The 22,166-nt window shown below is 32.9% G+C and overlaps 2 protein-coding genes across 2 annotated transcripts; both read left to right on the top strand.

Moving 5' to 3' along the window:
- The first annotated feature begins 3,275 nt into the window (after window positions 1-3,275).
- On the top strand, window positions 3,276-10,477 carry LOC105204929 (UDP-glucosyltransferase 2-like). The gene is made up of 6 exons (XM_039453037.1): window positions 3,276-3,652; window positions 5,290-5,692; window positions 5,902-6,327; window positions 7,177-7,408; window positions 8,946-9,171; window positions 10,077-10,477. Exons 2-6 carry the CDS (start codon window positions 5,297-5,299, stop codon window positions 10,360-10,362), a joined length of 1,566 nt encoding a protein of 521 aa, XP_039308971.1. The 5' UTR covers window positions 3,276-3,652; window positions 5,290-5,296; the 3' UTR covers window positions 10,363-10,477.
- Window positions 10,478-14,195: 3,718 nt separating this feature from the next.
- LOC113004734 (UDP-glucosyltransferase 2) lies at window positions 14,196-21,399 on the top strand. Its single transcript, XM_039453205.1, has 6 exons — window positions 14,196-14,572; window positions 16,210-16,612; window positions 16,822-17,247; window positions 18,099-18,330; window positions 19,868-20,093; window positions 20,999-21,399. Exons 2-6 carry the CDS (start codon window positions 16,217-16,219, stop codon window positions 21,282-21,284), a joined length of 1,566 nt encoding a protein of 521 aa, XP_039309139.1. The 5' UTR covers window positions 14,196-14,572; window positions 16,210-16,216; the 3' UTR covers window positions 21,285-21,399.
- The last annotated feature ends 767 nt before the right edge of the window (window positions 21,400-22,166 follow it).

Below are 22,166 nucleotides of genomic sequence, written 5' to 3'. Positions count from 1 at the left end.
AATGTCCTGAGTCATTTTTTGATCTGAGCCTTCTGTTCCATGCTATATGATGTTAAAGTTTAGCGAATGAGCGCCCGTTTATAGAAAGAAAGCAGTGACGGACAATAGACGGGCGGAGCGGAGCTGACAAACTTCACAAACTACGCGGCGGGAGAACAACGATGAGCAGCGAAACGACTGTAATCAAAAACACACACACATACACATTCTCTCTCTCTCTTTTTTTCTCTCCCCCCTCTCACCACTTTATTTAAAAAAAACCTTAAAGATCCTAAGGTGCATTACTAAAATAAACGTTTCGGTGTTATTATAATTTATCAATTCAACGTGAATTAATTATTTATTTTTTTATAATTATAATAAATGTTTGAAATGTGCTCCTCTTACTTCGATACACGTTCTTGCTCTTTTCTGTACATTTTGCGTAGCTCTTTGAACTTGAACATGACTAATTCCCTCAATAGTGTGGAATACTAATTCCGTCATCTCGTCAGCTTTCTCGATGTTGGTGTGCATAAATATTTTTTCTTTTATTGCTCCCCAAAGAAAAAAGCACACAGATTTTAATCCGAGCAGGAGATCGAGCAGCCCACGGAATTATCGAACCTCTTCCGAACCGTTGGAGGGAAGTTTCATCGAGATAACGGCAAACTATACCTTTAAATAAGATTTATTGAAGTTGATATTAAAAGAAGTTCAATGGAATAATTACACTTGAATATAAAGTTTGTCTCAAACATACGATATATTTTTAATACTAATTCTAATTAATCTAATTAACGAGAAATCATTGTATAAAAGCAAGTTGTTCTATGTATGTACATTGTGAAAAAAATTTTCGTGGTTTAAGTAAATATGTAGTGGGGGTACCCCCACCATATGTTTTTAGCACAGACATGAACCATTTTTATTGACAGAATCGCAAAATGGATGTAATTTTAGTACATATTCCGACCAGAATAGATGTGCGTCGTTAATGCGCCGGGAATGTTAGCGTTATAAGAAAAAAGTCGGCGTGGCTCTCAGGTTCCTCTCTGTTAGGGTCAATGCGACCCATACAGTGTGTAAGTAAAACTTTTTTTGTGAATATTTTACATAAAAAAGATGGACAAAATACGTTCAAACAGGTCGGTTTGCGGATGTTACTCGCATATACTCTGTCTAAAGTTGGAATACTATAAAATGCTGTAGAAAAGGGAGTTTTTCCAAAATATATCATGAAACACATCAATTTTCAATTTTAGACACGATTTAATCAAAAATACCTCATATTCGCCTTATTACATAAGTATATTTTTTAATAGAAAAGACAATGATATAATTTTTTTGAAAGTATGAATCTTTAGCTTTAAAACGCCGTATTGTAAAGTTCTTCAAAGTTTTTTGTTGCAAAGATATAATTTTTTCTAAAAAAGTGGATTTTTAGATGCCCAAAAATACCTCATATTCTCCATGTTACATAATTATACTTTTTAAAAGAAATGACTTTGCCAAATTTTATTTTGAAAGTGTGACTCTTTAGTTCTGAAACGCCGTATGTGAAAGTCCTTAAACGTTTTTTGTTGCAAAGATATGATTTTTTGAAGGAAAAATGGATTTTTGACCAATTTCTCATTTTTACTTAATGGTTTTTCTTTTATAACTTTACAACAAATTATTTTTTGGCAATACCGATTATGCAATCACAATCCTGAAATTTTGAACTTTTGTTTAAAAAAAAAATCGTAGAAAAATATTGATTGTAATCAAAGTTATAGCTTCTCAAAGTTGAAAAAGTCTCCCAGACCCAAAAATGTGTTTCCGTATTTTACAGGATCGGTGTGTTTAAGGGTTAAACAAGGAGGAGAGAGGGGGAGGAGAGAGAGAGAGAGAGTGTGTATGTGTATGTGTTTTTGATTACAGCCGTTTCGCTCATCGTTGTTCTCCCACCGCGTAGTTTGTCAGCTCCGCTCCGCCCATCTATTGTCCGTAACTGCTTTCTTTCTATAGACGGGCGCTCATTCGCTAACTTTAACATCACATAGCATGGAACACAAGGCTTAGATTAAAAAATAACTCAGGACTTTTCGACTTGGATTCGTGTCCTCTAACTCATTGTATATTTCAGGTCCTTTTGTTTTGTTACACTTTGTATATATAAGGTCCGGATATAAAATTCAAGAAGATTAAATAAGCAACACAGGAACTACAACTTTGTAGTTTCTACTACATTGTAGTTTGAATAATCAACTGTAACTCAATGCAAAATTGTAACAATAGAATATTGACTTTTAATGTACTCAAACAAATAAGTATAAGGCGTACAAGGTGAGAAACACATTGTTGGCCCACTCATGTCTGCTTTTACCAATGTAAATTTACTTTCTACTGATTTAATTTATTCTTTATTTTTTCTAGAATCTTGAAAAACTAGGAAAAAATAAAAAGAAGGTAAAATAAATGTTGAAATTAAGAAATATTGATAGAAACGGACATGATTAAACTCTTCGCTGTAATAATTTTAAATTCAACTTTTTTTTTAGTCTAATGTTTTATGAAAAGCAAAAGCTATTTTGTTGTATTAATTAAGATTACCACTATCATTTGTTTTTTGTGACATTAGTAAAAGTTACAAATACCTAAAGATCAGTTTAGTTTCAAATACAACAGTCCCACTGGATTACTATTCACTGAAACTAAACAAGATTATAGCTTTCATTTTCTGGACATTTTTATCAACATGTTCAGTAACAGATTAGTGTTGGACCCACAAGTGAAGCTTCTGTGGAAAGTATTTATCCTCTTTTCTGTTCACCCAGTTGACCATAAAATTGAAAATGTCCATGATTTAATAAATAGAGCCATTTTATTGTCACATTCCAAATTCTATTTAAAAAATTACGAATTTGTGGTAACTATTATATTAAATAATGTTTCTATTGAATCTTGAAATCCGTGGTTATTTCTTTACGGAAGAGAGTTTAGCCGCCTGTTTATTATTTTAGCGAGTTCTTGACTTTGTCAACGTTCCACATATCCCTGCCGCAAATTTACTTTAGAGCACTATAGAAATGTCTATAGTTCTGAATGTGTTTCTTGAAACAGGTATTGCATATACAGAATGGGATTCTCCTTATACAACTTTTATAACTTTTAATAAGGTAATGAACATACGTATTACTTTATTAAAAATTATAAAAGTCGTATAAGGAGAACCTCATTCCGTATATGCAATACCTGTTTCAAAAAACACATTCAGAAATATAGACATTTCTATAGCGTTCTAAAGTAAATTTGCAGTAGTGATTGTAATCCTTAAAAATTAGTACCCAGTTTATAAAAAAAAGCAACGAAAGAAACATACGGATTAACTTTCTTGCTTGTCATTCACTTGACATCGAAATGACAAATACAAATAGCGATTAAATGCTTTTTTACCATTAGATTATCCGCAAAGCTGATTATTCAAAACACTAGTAACATATACGTATGAATTCAAGCATATCTATAGCATTATCATCTACAATATATTGCTCTTATTATACATGCAATCATTTTATGTTTCTACAATGAGTTATGTGTTATATATGTATTCTGTGCATAAACCTAAAATCGCCAGTCTGTAATCGTGTGCAGTTACGTGCAGCTGGCAATACGATATAATATCGCAAGGGTACGTTTATTTAATTAAAATTAATGTTAATTAGAGGACTAACTCGAAATTTAAATACTAAAATGAGTAAAAGACAAATTTAAAAATAAGTTTATATTTATACATATACGAGGTGTGTTCAAAAAGTATCGCGAATTTTGAATTTTCGCGGGTTACGTATATTCGAATTTCGATCTTTTTGTGGCGTTATGTTTTGTGGCGTTACTCATGTCTCTCGCTTATGCCGACAAGCTCGGCCATTTTGAATGTTCACTTAATTGTTGACAGCTGCTTTGCTTGCACGTGTTTTGGATCGTCTTCGATTTTTACCTATTCAAAAAAATGGATCAAAGAACCTGTATCAAATTTTGTGTGAAAAACGAAATTAAGTGCGCGGATGCATTCCGAATGTTGACTGTGGCATACGGAGAAGCTACCTTGGACCGAAGCAACGTTTATCGGTGGTACAAAATGTTCTCAGAAGGCCGAGAAGATGTGAACGACGAAGAGCGTGCCGGACGCCCGAGCACTTCAACAACAGACGAAAAAATTAATGAAGTGGAGAAAATGGTATTGGCCAATCGTCGAATCACCGTTAGAGAAGTTGCTGAGGACCTAAACATATCGATTGGCTCGTGCCATTCGATTTTTATCAATGATTTGGGCATGAGACGGGTCGCCGCGAAATTCGTACCAAAATTGCTCAATTGCGACCAAAAACAGCATCGCATGAACATTGCTAATGAGATGTTGGACTCTGTCCGCGACGACCCAAATTTGCTCCAGAGGGTCATAACTGGTGACGAATCGTGGGTTTATGGTTATGACGTGGAAACTAAAGCTCAATCATCTCAATGGAAGCTGCCGCACGAACCAAGACCGAAAAAAGCGCGCCAAGTTCGGTCGAATGTGAAAGTTTTGCTGACAGTTTTCTTCGATTGCAGGGGCGTGGTGCATCATGAGTTCTTGCCACAGGTAGAACGGTCAATAAGGAATATTACCTGCAAGTTATGCGCAATTTGCGCGAAGCAATCCGCCAGAAACGCCCGGATTTGTGGAAGAACAAAAATTGGCTTTTGCACCACGATAACGCCCCTGCTCACACATCGTTGCTTGTGCGCGACTTTTTGGCCAAAAACAACACACTAATGATGCCGCAGCCACCGTATTCCCCAGATCTGGTCCCCTGTGACTTTTTCTTGTTCCCTAAACTGAAGAGGCCCATGAAAGGACAACGTTACGCTACGCTTGACGAGATAAAGACGGCATCGAAGGAGGAGCTGAACAAGATAAAAAAAATGATTTTTTGAAGTGCTTCGAAGATTGGAAAAACCGTTGGCACAAGTGTATAATATCTCATGGGGATTACTTTGAAGGGGACAAAATAGATATTCATGAATAAATAAATAATTTTTGAAAAAGCACAAAATTCGCGATACTTTTTGAACACAACTCGTATCTACAGATATGAATCCAGAAAAGGTCGTCAACGACCTAACAAGTGCATGACACGCAAAAAAAAATATTAATACATAATACAAAATTAAAGTAAATTAAGTACGGAAGTAACAAAGTTTCAACAACTTTAAATTAATCGTTAACGAATAGTTAATTCATTATTCTTGATTATTAAAATTGAAATTTATATAAAATTGCAGATAAAAAATGCGAGTGTTATCAGTCATTTTTCTTTGGTTGTACTATCTGTCAGTTTGTAATGGATATCGTTTGCTCGGAATATTTCCCTTACAAAGCAAGAGTCATTTTATCATGTTCGAACAACTGATGAAGGGCCTGGCCAGGAAGGGCCATCAGGTCGACATAGTCAGCAGTTATCCATTGGAGAAGTCTTATCCAAATTACACTGATCTCGTGACACTACCAATAATTAGGGAGGTGGTGAACAAACTTTCCTATGCTAAAGTGAATAACTTTTCTATGAATCCGACGTACATTACTGGGACATTGGGAGGAAACGAAGTTTGCAAACATTTAGGAAACACGAAAATAAAAGAGCTGGCGAAACAAAAGAATCCGTCTTACGATGCAGTTATAGTAGAGGTGCATAATAGAAAATCATATTCTCTTTAAATTAATAATAAAAATCTATCTAGCTAATGAAATGCAAAATTATATTTTAAAGTTTTTTTTTTCCCCCAGAGAAACTTTTCTTGTTGATCTAATAACATTCGTTAACAGATATCTACTATCTCAATCTCATACAACGAAATCCTTTAATAATCAATTATATACTTCATTTGTTTTCTTAGATTTTTGCTGCGCAATGTTTCAGTATCATCGCTTACTTATTGAAAATTCCTATGATCGGAGTTAGCACTACAGGAACGCTGTACCCGTGGCTACCTCATATAATCGGTCAACCTGAAAATCTAGCCTTCGTGTCGAATAACATTTTAGGTTTCACCACCCCCATGAATTTCTGGCAACGACTATGTAACGTCTTGCGCACATTCTACGACAAATGGTTTTTTGATTACTTGACGACACGGGTGCAAGACAGGTTGATAAGAGAGAACTTCGGACAGGACATGCCGAGTGTACGGGAATTGGAGAGGAAGCTGTCGCTGATCCTCTGCAATTCTCACATCACGCTAGATGGGATACAGCCGAAGACACCTGCCGTAGTGGACGTGGGAGGGCTCCATATCCATGCTGAAAATGAAACGTTGCAACCCGTAAGTCGGCTCTTTTTGTGACCATTTTCACATTTTTGTTATAGTGCACCTCAACGGATGACGAGCTTGCTCGCATGATGCTCCATAGTCAAGTAATCATCGTTACGGGATATCATGCATATCGTGTAAAATGATACTAATTTGATGCGTGAGACAGCAGTAAAACTTTTTTTTTTTCACGACTTGTACATCTTCAAGCATTGCTCCGGAAATTACTGCTTATCAGAGTGTTTAAAGAAAACTAAAAAAAAGAAAAGAGAATGAGTTTCAGTAAAATCAAGATTTCAATACAATAGTTCCCTTGTTTCTCATTAGTATAGAAAATGATTTATAGATTACTACTACTTTTATAATAAATTGTTTGTTCATAATCGAGTAATCGTTTAACGTGGCAATTGCAGATTTCATAATTTTGGATTGTTGCGTGTTACTGTAAAATATTTTGCAGTAACGTTTTAAAAACGGAAATACAGAATAGTTTGAGAAGAAAATCAAACTATTAATAATTATTAATAATGATGCATATACATATAATAACGCAGCACATATTAATTTTTATTCAATTGTTGTTATTCTCTCTTTCCATATACATACATTTATGCAAAAGATCGTGTTACCGATACCATCAACATAATAACGTTACACACATGACCTATTATATTCGAGGAATACCTTAGGAATATCTTTAAGATATTAAAACGTCCTTAGAGGAAGGAAGAAAGGACGTTTCTTTGGCAGTCTTTGTTATAGAGGTTGTTAAGATTATTAGTAAATGGTACATTGGCTGACAACTTTAGCAAATGTGCATAGTTTTGTATCCTTCGCACACTAACACTGTCTCTCCTGCAGGAACTAAAGAAATGGATGGACGACAGTAAAGATGGTTTTATATATTTCACGTTTGGCTCGATGGTGACGATAGAGACGTTTCCACACGAGTTTTTAAGGATCCTTTACGCCTCCTTAGGCAAAATAGCACCCGTGCGGGTTTTAATGAAGGTAACAGCTCCGGAGAAACTGCCACCCGGTTTGCCCGAAAATATCCATATATCTTCTTGGATGCCGCAGCTCATGGTATTGAGTGAGTATCACTCTGTTAAGCTATATCACTTCTGCAATATTTTTTATTTATGAAGATTTTATCTTCAGAATATAACATATTGAAGACTTTCTTTCAAGCAACAAATATGTGAATATTGCATCATCTAAATTTCACGTTTCTCCAATTATTTATTCTTCTATGAATAAATTATAAAAAGTATTGCCAAATTTTGCCCAAAAATTTTTTAATTCAAATTAAAATTTAAATAAAGAATGATGCCAAAAAGACCTGTTTTTTAGCTCATTTCTTAGATCTCGAATTTCAAACCTTTTTCTATGCCGAATAGTACTGTATAATGGAACATTAATCCCAGAAAAATTTTAAGCTGAGCATAAGCGCGGTTTCGGAGATATAAAGGGTTAAATGGGATGGTTTCTTGTAACACAGGGCACCGTTTTTAGACTTTATTTTTTGTTGTTTGAATAAAAGTAACTATTTCTTATGTATTTTTGCGCACTGAACACGAATCTGGTAAATAAATTGCTCTATCACGTCAGATTTCTTAGAAAAGTGTCATAAATGATCATTTTTATCACACCATGTCGTAAAAAAGACCTATTTTTACTTATCTAAAAATCTATCACTCACATTAAAAAAACACACCAATCTGCGAGAGGCAAGGGGACTTTCAGTAAAAAAGCATCTTGATCGTGAAAGGCGGTGTCACGTGTCACTGTAACTCCATCCATCTAGAGGAGTTTTTATACTAGACGAAAACTAAGGTGATATTTCAATCCGGCATAAAAATCCATAAGAAACAACGTTTTATTTTGTTATATATATTAGATAGATTTTTAGATTAATAGAAATAGATTTTTTTTTAACGCCATGATGAGGTAAAAATGATCATTTGTGATACTTTTCTAAAAAATCTGACATGACAGAACAATTTGCTTACCAGATTCGTGATCAGCGCACAAAAATACATGGGAAATAGCAATTTTTGTTCAAACAACGGAAAAGAAGTTTAAAACCGGCGCCCTATGTTATGAGAAACCATCACTTTCAACCCTTTATGTCTCCGTAATCGTGCTTATGCTCATCTTAAAATTTCTCTGGAATTAATGTTCCATCATATAGTACTTTTTGGCATAAAAAAAAGTTTGAAATTTGCGGTCTAAGAAATGGACTAAAAAACAGGCCTTTTTGTCATTACTCTTTATTTAACTTTTAATTTAATTAAGATATTCACAAAGATTTATTAACATTACAGTTTTTATAAATATTGTTATAATTATTATTATAATGATAATTTATTATGATTAATATTTATAGTTTAACATTAATAAATTATTATTAAAATATTTCAATTAAAATGTTAATGTTATATTTATATTATTATTAACAATAACAATAATCTGTTAATATGTATAATGATATGAAATATTAATAATTATATACTAATTTTTATAAATTTTAATAGCATCAAAAAGCTGTAAATTATTGCAAATTGTTTTTTTTTTTTAAGTAAATTTGCAAAAATGATAAAACTGTCCAATATCAATTAATGTTGTAGAACATTCTAATATAAAAGCCTTTATCACCCATGGCGGATTGATGGGCACGCAAGAAGCGATATCATGCGGTGTCCCTATGATCGGTATACCGCTTTTCATGGATCAATTTACGAATATAAATGCCTACGTTGTCAAAAATATTGCTATACGACTGGACATTAATGATATTACCGAAAGAAGCATGGATGCAGCCTTAAATGCAATATTAAAAGACCCTCTATACAGGTAGAAGACGCCGTTTTGTGTTACAATAATTTTGTCATTATGGTAAATTATTACTCGGACAAGAACTGTTTATGTATAAACAAACATAGATGTGAATGCTCGTATTGTTGTTGGACATAAAAGCATATAAGTCTAACGGTCAAGATTAACGAGTTCAAACATACAAGGAAATAATATAAATAAAAATAATTGCCATTAATTACAATAGAAAATAATTTTTAATTGGAACGTTTTGGCTCTACTGAACCTTCTTCAGCCAAACGATTCAAAAAATTAATCAAGTCATTTTTTAATATTTAAAAAATCTAACATTATTTGTTAAAAATAATTTGCTCGCATATCGAATATTGCGGATATATTTATTTTCCCCGATAGCAAACAAACGCTCCTGACCATGAATTTGTTGGTGATCCATCTCTTCTTTTTAGTGAGAATACAATTTTTCCAATATTACATAATGAGCCAACAAAACCTTATACTACATAATATAATTCGACAAACGCAGTTTTTGCCACGTTTGTTATTTGGTGGACATGTATATAATGATGAAATGAAAAATATGTGAGCGTTTACCATCGGCTAACGGTCTTCCTGTCAGGGCAAACGAAGCACGACATGTAGTAGAGCCGAAACGTTCTAATTGAAAATTGTCTTTTATTGTAATTAATAGCAATTATGTTTATTTATATTATTTCATTATTTGTTTTTGCTCGTTAACATTGACTGTTCTTATTTACTTTCATGTTTATGTATACTTGAAATAACATACGCGTAACTTGTACATGTTTTCCTATTTTTGCACAATAATGCTTTCATTATTATTATCTTAAATTTGTATGCATAGAATTTCTTATGATCTATTTTAAAGTTTATTGAATACACTTTTATAACTCATTTTTACTCAGGGAATCTGCGCAGAATCTATCCCGACGATTCCTCGATCGACCAATGAATGCTATTGACACAGCTACTTATTGGATCGAGTACGTCATCAAATACGGCGAAAATTCTTTGCGATCGCCTGCGATGGATATGACCTGGTGGCAATTGTCTCTCATCGATGTGATAGTGTTTCTCCTCTTTTGCACAATAATCATTATTGCTGTAATAGTATTCATTGTGCAATTCATATTGAAATTGAAGCACAAAGATGCTAATACGTTATATTCAAAAAAGTTCAAAACTAATTAATTATTAAGTAAAATAATTCTGTACGTTTTGTTTCACATTTATAACTTTGCACAATTATTTATCGAAGAAAACGTAATTATATAACTTTGTTAATAAAAGTATTGTGGAACCTAAATAAAAGAGTATTGTATTTTTCTAAATGCATATGTTGCGCTTTGATATTCTTTAAAAAATATTTATTAAATATAATTTTATAATATAATTTTTTGACACATTTCTTAATTGCTTAATTGTACTCGCCAAAAAAACACACATCGTTTAAACACCATATTCATTATGTACAGACACATTTATATTATTTTTATAAAATAAAAATTAGGACGAGCATAATATGATCAAAATATAGATATATTATCAAACAATTACACTTTATTTAACAGAAAACTTAAATTTACATAAACTTATTTTAGATGTGTCGATTTTATATATATATATATATCTATTTATATTTATATTTATATTTATATATATTTATATTTATATATTTATATACTGGGTGTAATAAAACAAAGGGACCTGGAGTCTATCATGAGTTAGAGGACACGAATCTAAGTCGAAATGTCCTGAGTCATTTTTTGATCTGAGCCTTCTGTTCCATGCTATATGATGTTAAAGTTTAGCGAATGAGCGCCCGTTTATAGAAAGAAAGCAGTGACGGACAATAGACGGGCGGAGCGGAGCTGACAAACTTCACAAACTACGCGGCGGGAGAACAACGATGAGCAGCGAAACGACTGTAATCAAAAACACACACACATACACATTCTCTCTCTCTCTTTTTTTCTCTCCCCCCTCTCACCACTTTATTTAAAAAAAACCTTAAAGATCCTAAGGTGCATTACTAAAATAAACGTTTCGGTGTTATTATAATTTATCAATTCAACGTGAATTAATTATTTATTTTTTTATAATTATAATAAATGTTTGAAATGTGCTCCTCTTACTTCGATACACGTTCTTGCTCTTTTCTGTACATTTTGCGTAGCTCTTTGAACTTGAACATGACTAATTCCCTCAATAGTGTGGAATACTAATTCCGTCATCTCGTCAGCTTTCTCGATGTTGGTGTGCATAAATATTTTTTCTTTTATTGCTCCCCAAAGAAAAAAGCACACAGATTTTAATCCGAGCAGGAGATCGAGCAGCCCACGGAATTATCGAACCTCTTCCGAACCGTTGGAGGGAAGTTTCATCGAGATAACGGCAAACTATACCTTTAAATAAGATTTATTGAAGTTGATATTAAAAGAAGTTCAATGGAATAATTACACTTGAATATAAAGTTTGTCTCAAACATACGATATATTTTTAATACTAATTCTAATTAATCTAATTAACGAGAAATCATTGTATAAAAGCAAGTTGTTCTATGTATGTACATTGTGAAAAAAATTTTCGTGGTTTAAGTAAATATGTAGTGGGGGTACCCCCACCATATGTTTTTAGCACAGACATGAACCATTTTTATTGACAGAATCGCAAAATGGATGTAATTTTAGTACATATTCCGACCAGAATAGATGTGCGTCGTTAATGCGCCGGGAATGTTAGCGTTATAAGAAAAAAGTCGGCGTGGCTCTCAGGTTCCTCTCTGTTAGGGTCAATGCGACCCATACAGTGTGTAAGTAAAACTTTTTTTGTGAATATTTTACATAAAAAAGATGGACAAAATACGTTCAAACAGGTCGGTTTGCGGATGTTACTCGCATATACTCTGTCTAAAGTTGGAATACTATAAAATGCTGTAGAAAAGGGAGTTTTTCCAAAATATATCATGAAACACATCAATTTTCAATTTTAGACACGATTTAATCAAAAATACCTCATATTCGCCTTATTACATAAGTATATTTTTTAATAGAAAAGACAATGATATAATTTTTTTGAAAGTATGAATCTTTAGCTTTAAAACGCCGTATTGTAAAGTTCTTCAAAGTTTTTTGTTGCAAAGATATAATTTTTTCTAAAAAAGTGGATTTTTAGATGCCCAAAAATACCTCATATTCTCCATGTTACATAATTATACTTTTTAAAAGAAATGACTTTGCCAAATTTTATTTTGAAAGTGTGACTCTTTAGTTCTGAAACGCCGTATGTGAAAGTCCTTAAACGTTTTTTGTTGCAAAGATATGATTTTTTGAAGGAAAAATGGATTTTTGACCAATTTCTCATTTTTACTTAATGGTTTTTCTTTTATAACTTTACAACAAATTATTTTTTGGCAATACCGATTATGCAATCACAATCCTGAAATTTTGAACTTTTGTTTAAAAAAAAAATCGTAGAAAAATATTGATTGTAATCAAAGTTATAGCTTCTCAAAGTTGAAAAAGTCTCCCAGACCCAAAAATGTGTTTCCGTATTTTACAGGATCGGTGTGTTTAAGGGTTAAACAAGGAGGAGAGAGGGGGAGAGAGAGAGAGAGAGAGAGTGTGTATGTGTATGTGTTTTTGATTACAGCCGTTTCGCTCATCGTTGTTCTCCCACCGCGTAGTTTGTCAGCTCCGCTCCGCCCATCTATTGTCCGTAACTGCTTTCTTTCTATAGACGGGCGCTCATTCGCTAACTTTAACATCACATAGCATGGAACACAAGGCTTAGATTAAAAAATAACTCAGGACTTTTCGACTTGGATTCGTGTCCTCTAACTCATTGTATATTTCAGGTCCTTTTGTTTTGTTACACTTTGTATATATAAGGTCCGGATATAAAATTCAAGAAGATTAAATAAGCAACACAGGAACTACAACTTTGTAGTTTCTACTACATTGTAGTTTGAATAATCAACTGTAACTCAATGCAAAATTGTAACAATAGAATATTGACTTTTAATGTACTCAAACAAATAAGTATAAGGCGTACAAGGTGAGAAACACATTGTTGGCCCACTCATGTCTGCTTTTACCAATGTAAATTTACTTTCTACTGATTTAATTTATTCTTTATTTTTTCTAGAATCTTGAAAAACTAGGAAAAAATAAAAAGAAGGTAAAATAAATGTTGAAATTAAGAAATATTGATAGAAACGGACATGATTAAACTCTTCGCTGTAATAATTTTAAATTCAACTTTTTTTTTAGTCTAATGTTTTATGAAAAGCAAAAGCTATTTTGTTGTATTAATTAAGATTACCACTATCATTTGTTTTTTGTGACATTAGTAAAAGTTACAAATACCTAAAGATCAGTTTAGTTTCAAATACAACAGTCCCACTGGATTACTATTCACTGAAACTAAACAAGATTATAGCTTTCATTTTCTGGACATTTTTATCAACATGTTCAGTAACAGATTAGTGTTGGACCCACAAGTGAAGCTTCTGTGGAAAGTATTTATCCTCTTTTCTGTTCACCCAGTTGACCATAAAATTGAAAATGTCCATGATTTAATAAATAGAGCCATTTTATTGTCACATTCCAAATTCTATTTAAAAAATTACGAATTTGTGGTAACTATTATATTAAATAATGTTTCTATTGAATCTTGAAATCCGTGGTTATTTCTTTACGGAAGAGAGTTTAGCCGCCTGTTTATTATTTTAGCGAGTTCTTGACTTTGTCAACGTTCCACATATCCCTGCCGCAAATTTACTTTAGAGCACTATAGAAATGTCTATAGTTCTGAATGTGTTTCTTGAAACAGGTATTGCATATACAGAATGGGATTCTCCTTATACAACTTTTATAACTTTTAATAAGGTAATGAACATACGTATTACTTTATTAAAAATTATAAAAGTCGTATAAGGAGAACCTCATTCCGTATATGCAATACCTGTTTCAAAAAACACATTCAGAAATATAGACATTTCTATAGCGTTCTAAAGTAAATTTGCAGTAGTGATTGTAATCCTTAAAAATTAGTACCCAGTTTATAAAAAAAAGCAACGAAAGAAACATACGGATTAACTTTCTTGCTTGTCATTCACTTGACATCGAAATGACAAATACAAATAGCGATTAAATGCTTTTTTACCATTAGATTATCCGCAAAGCTGATTATTCAAAACACTAGTAACATATACGTATGAATTCAAGCATATCTATAGCATTATCATCTACAATATATTGCTCTTATTATACATGCAATCATTTTATGTTTCTACAATGAGTTATGTGTTATATATGTATTCTGTGCATAAACCTAAAATCGCCAGTCTGTAATCGTGTGCAGTTACGTGCAGCTGGCAATACGATATAATATCGCAAGGGTACGTTTATTTAATTAAAATTAATGTTAATTAGAGGACTAACTCGAAATTTAAATACTAAAATGAGTAAAAGACAAATTTAAAAATAAGTTTATATTTATACATATACGAGGTGTGTTCAAAAAGTATCGCGAATTTTGAATTTTCGCGGGTTACGTATATTCGAATTTCGATCTTTTTGTGGCGTTATGTTTTGTGGCGTTACTCATGTCTCTCGCTTATGCCGACAAGCTCGGCCATTTTGAATGTTCACTTAATTGTTGACAGCTGCTTTGCTTGCACGTGTTTTGGATCGTCTTCGATTTTTACCTATTCAAAAAAATGGATCAAAGAACCTGTATCAAATTTTGTGTGAAAAACGAAATTAAGTGCGCGGATGCATTCCGAATGTTGACTGTGGCATACGGAGAAGCTACCTTGGACCGAAGCAACGTTTATCGGTGGTACAAAATGTTCTCAGAAGGCCGAGAAGATGTGAACGACGAAGAGCGTGCCGGACGCCCGAGCACTTCAACAACAGACGAAAAAATTAATGAAGTGGAGAAAATGGTATTGGCCAATCGTCGAATCACCGTTAGAGAAGTTGCTGAGGACCTAAACATATCGATTGGCTCGTGCCATTCGATTTTTATCAATGATTTGGGCATGAGACGGGTCGCCGCGAAATTCGTACCAAAATTGCTCAATTGCGACCAAAAACAGCATCGCATGAACATTGCTAATGAGATGTTGGACTCTGTCCGCGACGACCCAAATTTGCTCCAGAGGGTCATAACTGGTGACGAATCGTGGGTTTATGGTTATGACGTGGAAACTAAAGCTCAATCATCTCAATGGAAGCTGCCGCACGAACCAAGACCGAAAAAAGCGCGCCAAGTTCGGTCGAATGTGAAAGTTTTGCTGACAGTTTTCTTCGATTGCAGGGGCGTGGTGCATCATGAGTTCTTGCCACAGGTAGAACGGTCAATAAGGAATATTACCTGCAAGTTATGCGCAATTTGCGCGAAGCAATCCGCCAGAAACGCCCGGATTTGTGGAAGAACAAAAATTGGCTTTTGCACCACGATAACGCCCCTGCTCACACATCGTTGCTTGTGCGCGACTTTTTGGCCAAAAACAACACACTAATGATGCCGCAGCCACCGTATTCCCCAGATCTGGTCCCCTGTGACTTTTTCTTGTTCCCTAAACTGAAGAGGCCCATGAAAGGACAACGTTACGCTACGCTTGACGAGATAAAGACGGCATCGAAGGAGGAGCTGAACAAGATAAAAAAAATGATTTTTTGAAGTGCTTCGAAGATTGGAAAAACCGTTGGCACAAGTGTATAATATCTCATGGGGATTACTTTGAAGGGGACAAAATAGATATTCATGAATAAATAAATAATTTTTGAAAAAGCACAAAATTCGCGATACTTTTTGAACACAACTCGTATCTACAGATATGAATCCAGAAAAGGTCGTCAACGACCTAACAAGTGCATGACACGCAAAAAAAAATATTAATACATAATACAAAATTAAAGTAAATTAAGTACGGAAGTAACAAAGTTTCAACAACTTTAAATTAATCGTTAACGAATAGTTAATTCATTATTCTTGATTATTAAAATTGAAATTTATATAAAATTGCAGATAAAAAATGCGAGTGTTATCAGTCATTTTTCTTTGGTTGTACTATCTGTCAGTTTGTAATGGATATCGTTTGCTCGGAATATTTCCCTTACAAAGCAAGAGTCATTTTATCATGTTCGAACAACTGATGAAGGGCCTGGCCAGGAAGGGCCATCAGGTCGACATAGTCAGCAGTTATCCATTGGAGAAGTCTTATCCAAATTACACTGATCTCGTGACACTACCAATAATTAGGGAGGTGGTGAACAAACTTTCCTATGCTAAAGTGAATAACTTTTCTATGAATCCGACGTACATTACTGGGACATTGGGAGGAAACGAAGTTTGCAAACATTTAGGAAACACGAAAATAAAAGAGCTGGCGAAACAAAAGAATCCGTCTTACGATGCAGTTATAGTAGAGGTGCATAATAGAAAATCATATTCTCTTTAAATTAATAATAAAAATCTATCTAGCTAATGAAATGCAAAATTATATTTTAAAGTTTTTTTTTTCCCCCAGAGAAACTTTTCTTGTTGATCTAATAACATTCGTTAACAGATATCTACTATCTCAATCTCATACAACGAAATCCTTTAATAATCAATTATATACTTCATTTGTTTTCTTAGATTTTTGCTGCGCAATGTTTCAGTATCATCGCTTACTTATTGAAAATTCCTATGATCGGAGTTAGCACTACAGGAACGCTGTACCCGTGGCTACCTCATATAATCGGTCAACCTGAAAATCTAGCCTTCGTGTCGAATAACATTTTAGGTTTCACCACCCCCATGAATTTCTGGCAACGACTATGTAACGTCTTGCGCACATTCTACGACAAATGGTTTTTTGATTACTTGACGACACGGGTGCAAGACAGGTTGATAAGAGAGAACTTCGGACAGGACATGCCGAGTGTACGGGAATTGGAGAGGAAGCTGTCGCTGATCCTCTGCAATTCTCACATCACGCTAGATGGGATACAGCCGAAGACACCTGCCGTAGTGGACGTGGGAGGGCTCCATATCCATGCTGAAAATGAAACGTTGCAACCCGTAAGTCGGCTCTTTTTGTGACCATTTTCACATTTTTGTTATAGTGCACCTCAACGGATGACGAGCTTGCTCGCATGATGCTCCATAGTCAAGTAATCATCGTTACGGGATATCATGCATATCGTGTAAAATGATACATAATTTGATGCGTGAGACAGCAGTAAAACTTTTTTTTTTTTCACGACTTGTACATCTTCAAGCATTGCTCCGGAAATTACTGCTTATCAGAGTGTTTAAAGCAAACTAAAAAAAAGAAAAGAGAATGAGTTTCAGTAAAATCAAGATTTCAATACAATAGTTCCCTTGTTTCTCATTAGTATAGAAAATGATTTATAGATTACTACTACTTTTATAATAAATTGTTTGTTCATAATCGAGTAATCGTTTAACGTGGCAATTGCAGATTTCATAATTTTGGATTGTTGCGTGTTACTGTAAAATATTTTGCAGTAACGTTTTAAAAACGGAAATACAGAATAGTTTGAGAAGAAAATCAAACTATTAATAATTATTAATAATGATGCATATACATATAATAACGCAGCACATATTAATTTTTATTCAATTGTTGTTATTCTCTCTTTCCATATACATACATTTATGCAAAAGATCGTGTTACCGATACCATCAACATAATAACGTTACACACATGACCTATTATATTCGAGGAATACCTTAGGAATATCTTTAAGATATTAAAACGTCCTTAGAGGAAGGAAGAAAGGACGTTTCTTTGGCAGTCTTTGTTATAGAGGTTGTTAAGATTATTAGTAAATGGTACATTGGCTGACAACTTTAGCAAATGTGCATAGTTTTGTATCCTTCGCACACTAACACTGTCTCTCCTGCAGGAACTAAAGAAATGGATGGACGACAGTAAAGATGGTTTTATATATTTCACGTTTGGCTCGATGGTGACGATAGAGACGTTTCCACACGAGTTTTTAAGGATCCTTTACGCCTCCTTAGGCAAAATAGCACCCGTGCGGGTTTTAATGAAGGTAACAGCTCCGGAGAAACTGCCACCCGGTTTGCCCGAAAATATCCATATATCTTCTTGGATGCCGCAGCTCATGGTATTGAGTGAGTATCACTCTGTTAAGCTATATCACTTCTGCAATATTTTTTATTTATGAAGATTTTATCTTCAGAATATAACATATTGAAGACTTTCTTTCAAGCAACAAATATGTGAATATTGCATCATCTAAATTTCACGTTTCTCCAATTATTTATTCTTCTATGAATAAATTATAAAAAGTATTGCCAAATTTTGCCCAAAAATTTTTTAATTCAAATTAAAATTTAAATAAAGAATGATGCCAAAAAGACCTGTTTTTTAGCTCATTTCTTAGATCTCGAATTTCAAACCTTTTTCTATGCCGAATAGTACTGTATAATGGAACATTAATCCCAGAAAAATTTTAAGCTGAGCATAAGCGCGGTTTCGGAGATATAAAGGGTTAAATGGGATGGTTTCTTGTAACACAGGGCACCGTTTTTAGACTTTATTTTTTGTTGTTTGAATAAAAGTAACTATTTCTTATGTATTTTTGCGCACTGAACACGAATCTGGTAAATAAATTGCTCTATCACGTCAGATTTCTTAGAAAAGTGTCATAAATGATCATTTTTATCACACCATGTCGTAAAAAAGACCTATTTTTACTTATCTAAAAATCTATCACTCACATTAAAAAAACACACCAATCTGCGAGAGGCAAGGGGACTTTCAGTAAAAAAGCATCTTGATCGTGAAAGGCGGTGTCACGTGTCACTGTAACTCCATCCATCTAGAGGAGTTTTTATACTAGACGAAAACTAAGGTGATATTTCAATCCGGCATAAAAATCCATAAGAAACAACGTTTTATTTTGTTATATATATTAGATAGATTTTTAGATTAATAGAAATAGATTTTTTTTTAACGCCATGATGAGGTAAAAATGATCATTTGTGATACTTTTCTAAAAAATCTGACATGACAGAACAATTTGCTTACCAGATTCGTGATCAGCGCACAAAAATACATGGGAAATAGCAATTTTTGTTCAAACAACGGAAAAGAAGTTTAAAACCGGCGCCCTATGTTATGAGAAACCATCACTTTCAACCCTTTATGTCTCCGTAATCGTGCTTATGCTCATCTTAAAATTTCTCTGGAATTAATGTTCCATCATATAGTACTTTTTGGCATAAAAAAAAGTTTGAAATTTGCGGTCTAAGAAATGGACTAAAAAACAGGCCTTTTTGTCATTACTCTTTATTTAACTTTTAATTTAATTAAGATATTCACAAAGATTTATTAACATTACAGTTTTTATAAATATTGTTATAATTATTATTATAATGATAATTTATTATGATTAATATTTATAGTTTAACATTAATAAATTATTATTAAAATATTTCAATTAAAATGTTAATGTTATATTTATATTATTATTAACAATAACAATAATCTGTTAATATGTATAATGATATGAAATATTAATAATTATATACTAATTTTTATAAATTTTAATAGCATCAAAAAGCTGTAAATTATTGCAAATTGTTTTTTTTTTTTAAGTAAATTTGCAAAAATGATAAAACTGTCCAATATCAATTAATGTTGTAGAACATTCTAATATAAAAGCCTTTATCACCCATGGCGGATTGATGGGCACGCAAGAAGCGATATCATGCGGTGTCCCTATGATCGGTATACCGCTTTTCATGGATCAATTTACGAATATAAATGCCTACGTTGTCAAAAATATTGCTATACGACTGGACATTAATGATATTACCGAAAGAAGCATGGATGCAGCCTTAAATGCAATATTAAAAGACCCTCTATACAGGTAGAAGACGCCGTTTTGTGTTACAATAATTTTGTCATTATGGTAAATTATTACTCGGACAAGAACTGTTTATGTATAAACAAACATAGATGTGAATGCTCGTATTGTTGTTGGACATAAAAGCATATAAGTCTAACGGTCAAGATTAACGAGTTCAAACATACAAGGAAATAATATAAATAAAAATAATTGCCATTAATTACAATAGAAAATAATTTTTAATTGGAACGTTTTGGCTCTACTGAACCTTCTTCAGCCAAACGATTCAAAAAATTAATCAAGTCATTTTTTAATATTTAAAAAATCTAACATTATTTGTTAAAAATAATTTGCTCGCATATCGAATATTGCGGATATATTTATTTTCCCCGATAGCAAACAAACGCTCCTGACCATGAATTTGTTGGTGATCCATCTCTTCTTTTTAGTGAGAATACAATTTTTCCAATATTACATAATGAGCCAACAAAACCTTATACTACATAATATAATTCGACAAACGCAGTTTTTGCCACGTTTGTTATTTGGTGGACATGTATATAATGATGAAATGAAAAATATGTGAGCGTTTACCATCGGCTAACGGTCTTCCTGTCAGGGCAAACGAAGCACGACATGTAGTAGAGCCGAAACGTTCTAATTGAAAATTGTCTTTTATTGTAATTAATAGCAATTATGTTTATTTATATTATTTCATTATTTGTTTTTGCTCGTTAACATTGACTGTTCTTATTTACTTTCATGTTTATGTATACTTGAAATAACATACGCGTAACTTGTACATGTTTTCCTATTTTTGCACAATAATGCTTTCATTATTATTATCTTAAATTTGTATGCATAGAATTTCTTATGATCTATTTTAAAGTTTATTGAATACACTTTTATAACTCATTTTTACTCAGGGAATCTGCGCAGAATCTATCCCGACGATTCCTCGATCGACCAATGAATGCTATTGACACAGCTACTTATTGGATCGAGTACGTCATCAAATACGGCGAAAATTCTTTGCGATCGCCTGCGATGGATATGACCTGGTGGCAATTGTCTCTCATCGATGTGATAGTGTTTCTCCTCTTTTGCACAATAATCATTATTGCTGTAATAGTATTCATTGTGCAATTCATATTGAAATTGAAGCACAAAGATGCTAATACGTTATATTCAAAAAAGTTCAAAACTAATTAATTATTAAGTAAAATAATTCTGTACGTTTTGTTTCACATTTATAACTTTGCACAATTATTTATCGAAGAAAACGTAATTATATAACTTTGTTAATAAAAGTATTGTGGAACCTAAATAAAAGAGTATTGTATTTTTCTAAATGCATATGTTGCGCTTTGATATTCTTTAAAAAATATTTATTAAATATAATTTTATAATATAATTTTTTGACACATTTCTTAATTGCTTAATTGTACTCGCCAAAAAAACACACATCGTTTAAACACCATATTCATTATGTACAGACACATTTATATTATTTTTATAAAATAAAAATTAGGACGAGCATAATATGATCAAAATATAGATATATTATCAAACAATTACACTTTATTTAACAGAAAACTTAAATTTACATAAACTTATTTTAGATGTGTCGATTTTATATATATATATATATCTATTTATATTTATATTTATATTTATATATATTTATATTTATATATTTATATACTGGGTGTAATAAAACAAAGGGACCTGGAGTCTATCATGAGTTAGAGGACACGAATCTAAGTCGAAATGTCCTGAGTCATTTTTTGATCTGAGCCTTCTGTTCCATGCTATATGATGTTAAAGTTTAGCGAATGAGCGCCCGTTTATAGAAAGAAAGCAGTGACGGACAATAGACGGGCGGAGCGGAGCTGACAAACTTCACAAACTACGCGGCGGGAGAACAACGATGAGCAGCGAAACGACTGTAATCAAAAACACACACACATACACATTCTCTCTCTCTCTTTTTTTCTCTCCCCCCTCTCACCACTTTATTTAAAAAAAACCTTAAAGATCCTAAGGTGCATTACTAAAATAAACGTTTCGGTGTTATTATAATTTATCAATTCA

The sequence above is a fragment of the Solenopsis invicta genome, chromosome 8 (genome assembly GCF_016802725.1).
Source record: "Solenopsis invicta isolate M01_SB chromosome 8, UNIL_Sinv_3.0, whole genome shotgun sequence".
Taxonomy (NCBI): Eukaryota; Metazoa; Arthropoda; class Insecta; order Hymenoptera; family Formicidae; genus Solenopsis; species Solenopsis invicta.
Note: the sequence above shows the minus strand (reverse complement) of the source record. Positions and strands in the feature narration are given on the sequence as shown.

Bases quoted from the DNA above. Each gene is read 5' to 3' on its own strand.
- LOC113004734 (XM_039453205.1), top strand. From the start codon at position 16,217: ATGCGAGTGTTATCAGTCATTTTTCTTTGGTTGTACTATCTGTCAGTT. The intron at 17,248-18,098 runs GTAAGTCGGCTC...TCTCTCCTGCAG, and splicing joins AAAATGAAACGTTGCAACCC to GAACTAAAGAAATGGATGGA. The intron at 20,094-20,998 runs GTAGAAGACGCC...ATTTTTACTCAG, and splicing joins TTAAAAGACCCTCTATACAG to GGAATCTGCGCAGAATCTAT.
- LOC105204929 (XM_039453037.1), top strand. From the start codon at position 5,297: ATGCGAGTGTTATCAGTCATTTTTCTTTGGTTGTACTATCTGTCAGTT. The intron at 5,693-5,901 runs GTGCATAATAGA...TTGTTTTCTTAG, and splicing joins ACGATGCAGTTATAGTAGAG to ATTTTTGCTGCGCAATGTTT. The intron at 6,328-7,176 runs GTAAGTCGGCTC...TCTCTCCTGCAG, and splicing joins AAAATGAAACGTTGCAACCC to GAACTAAAGAAATGGATGGA.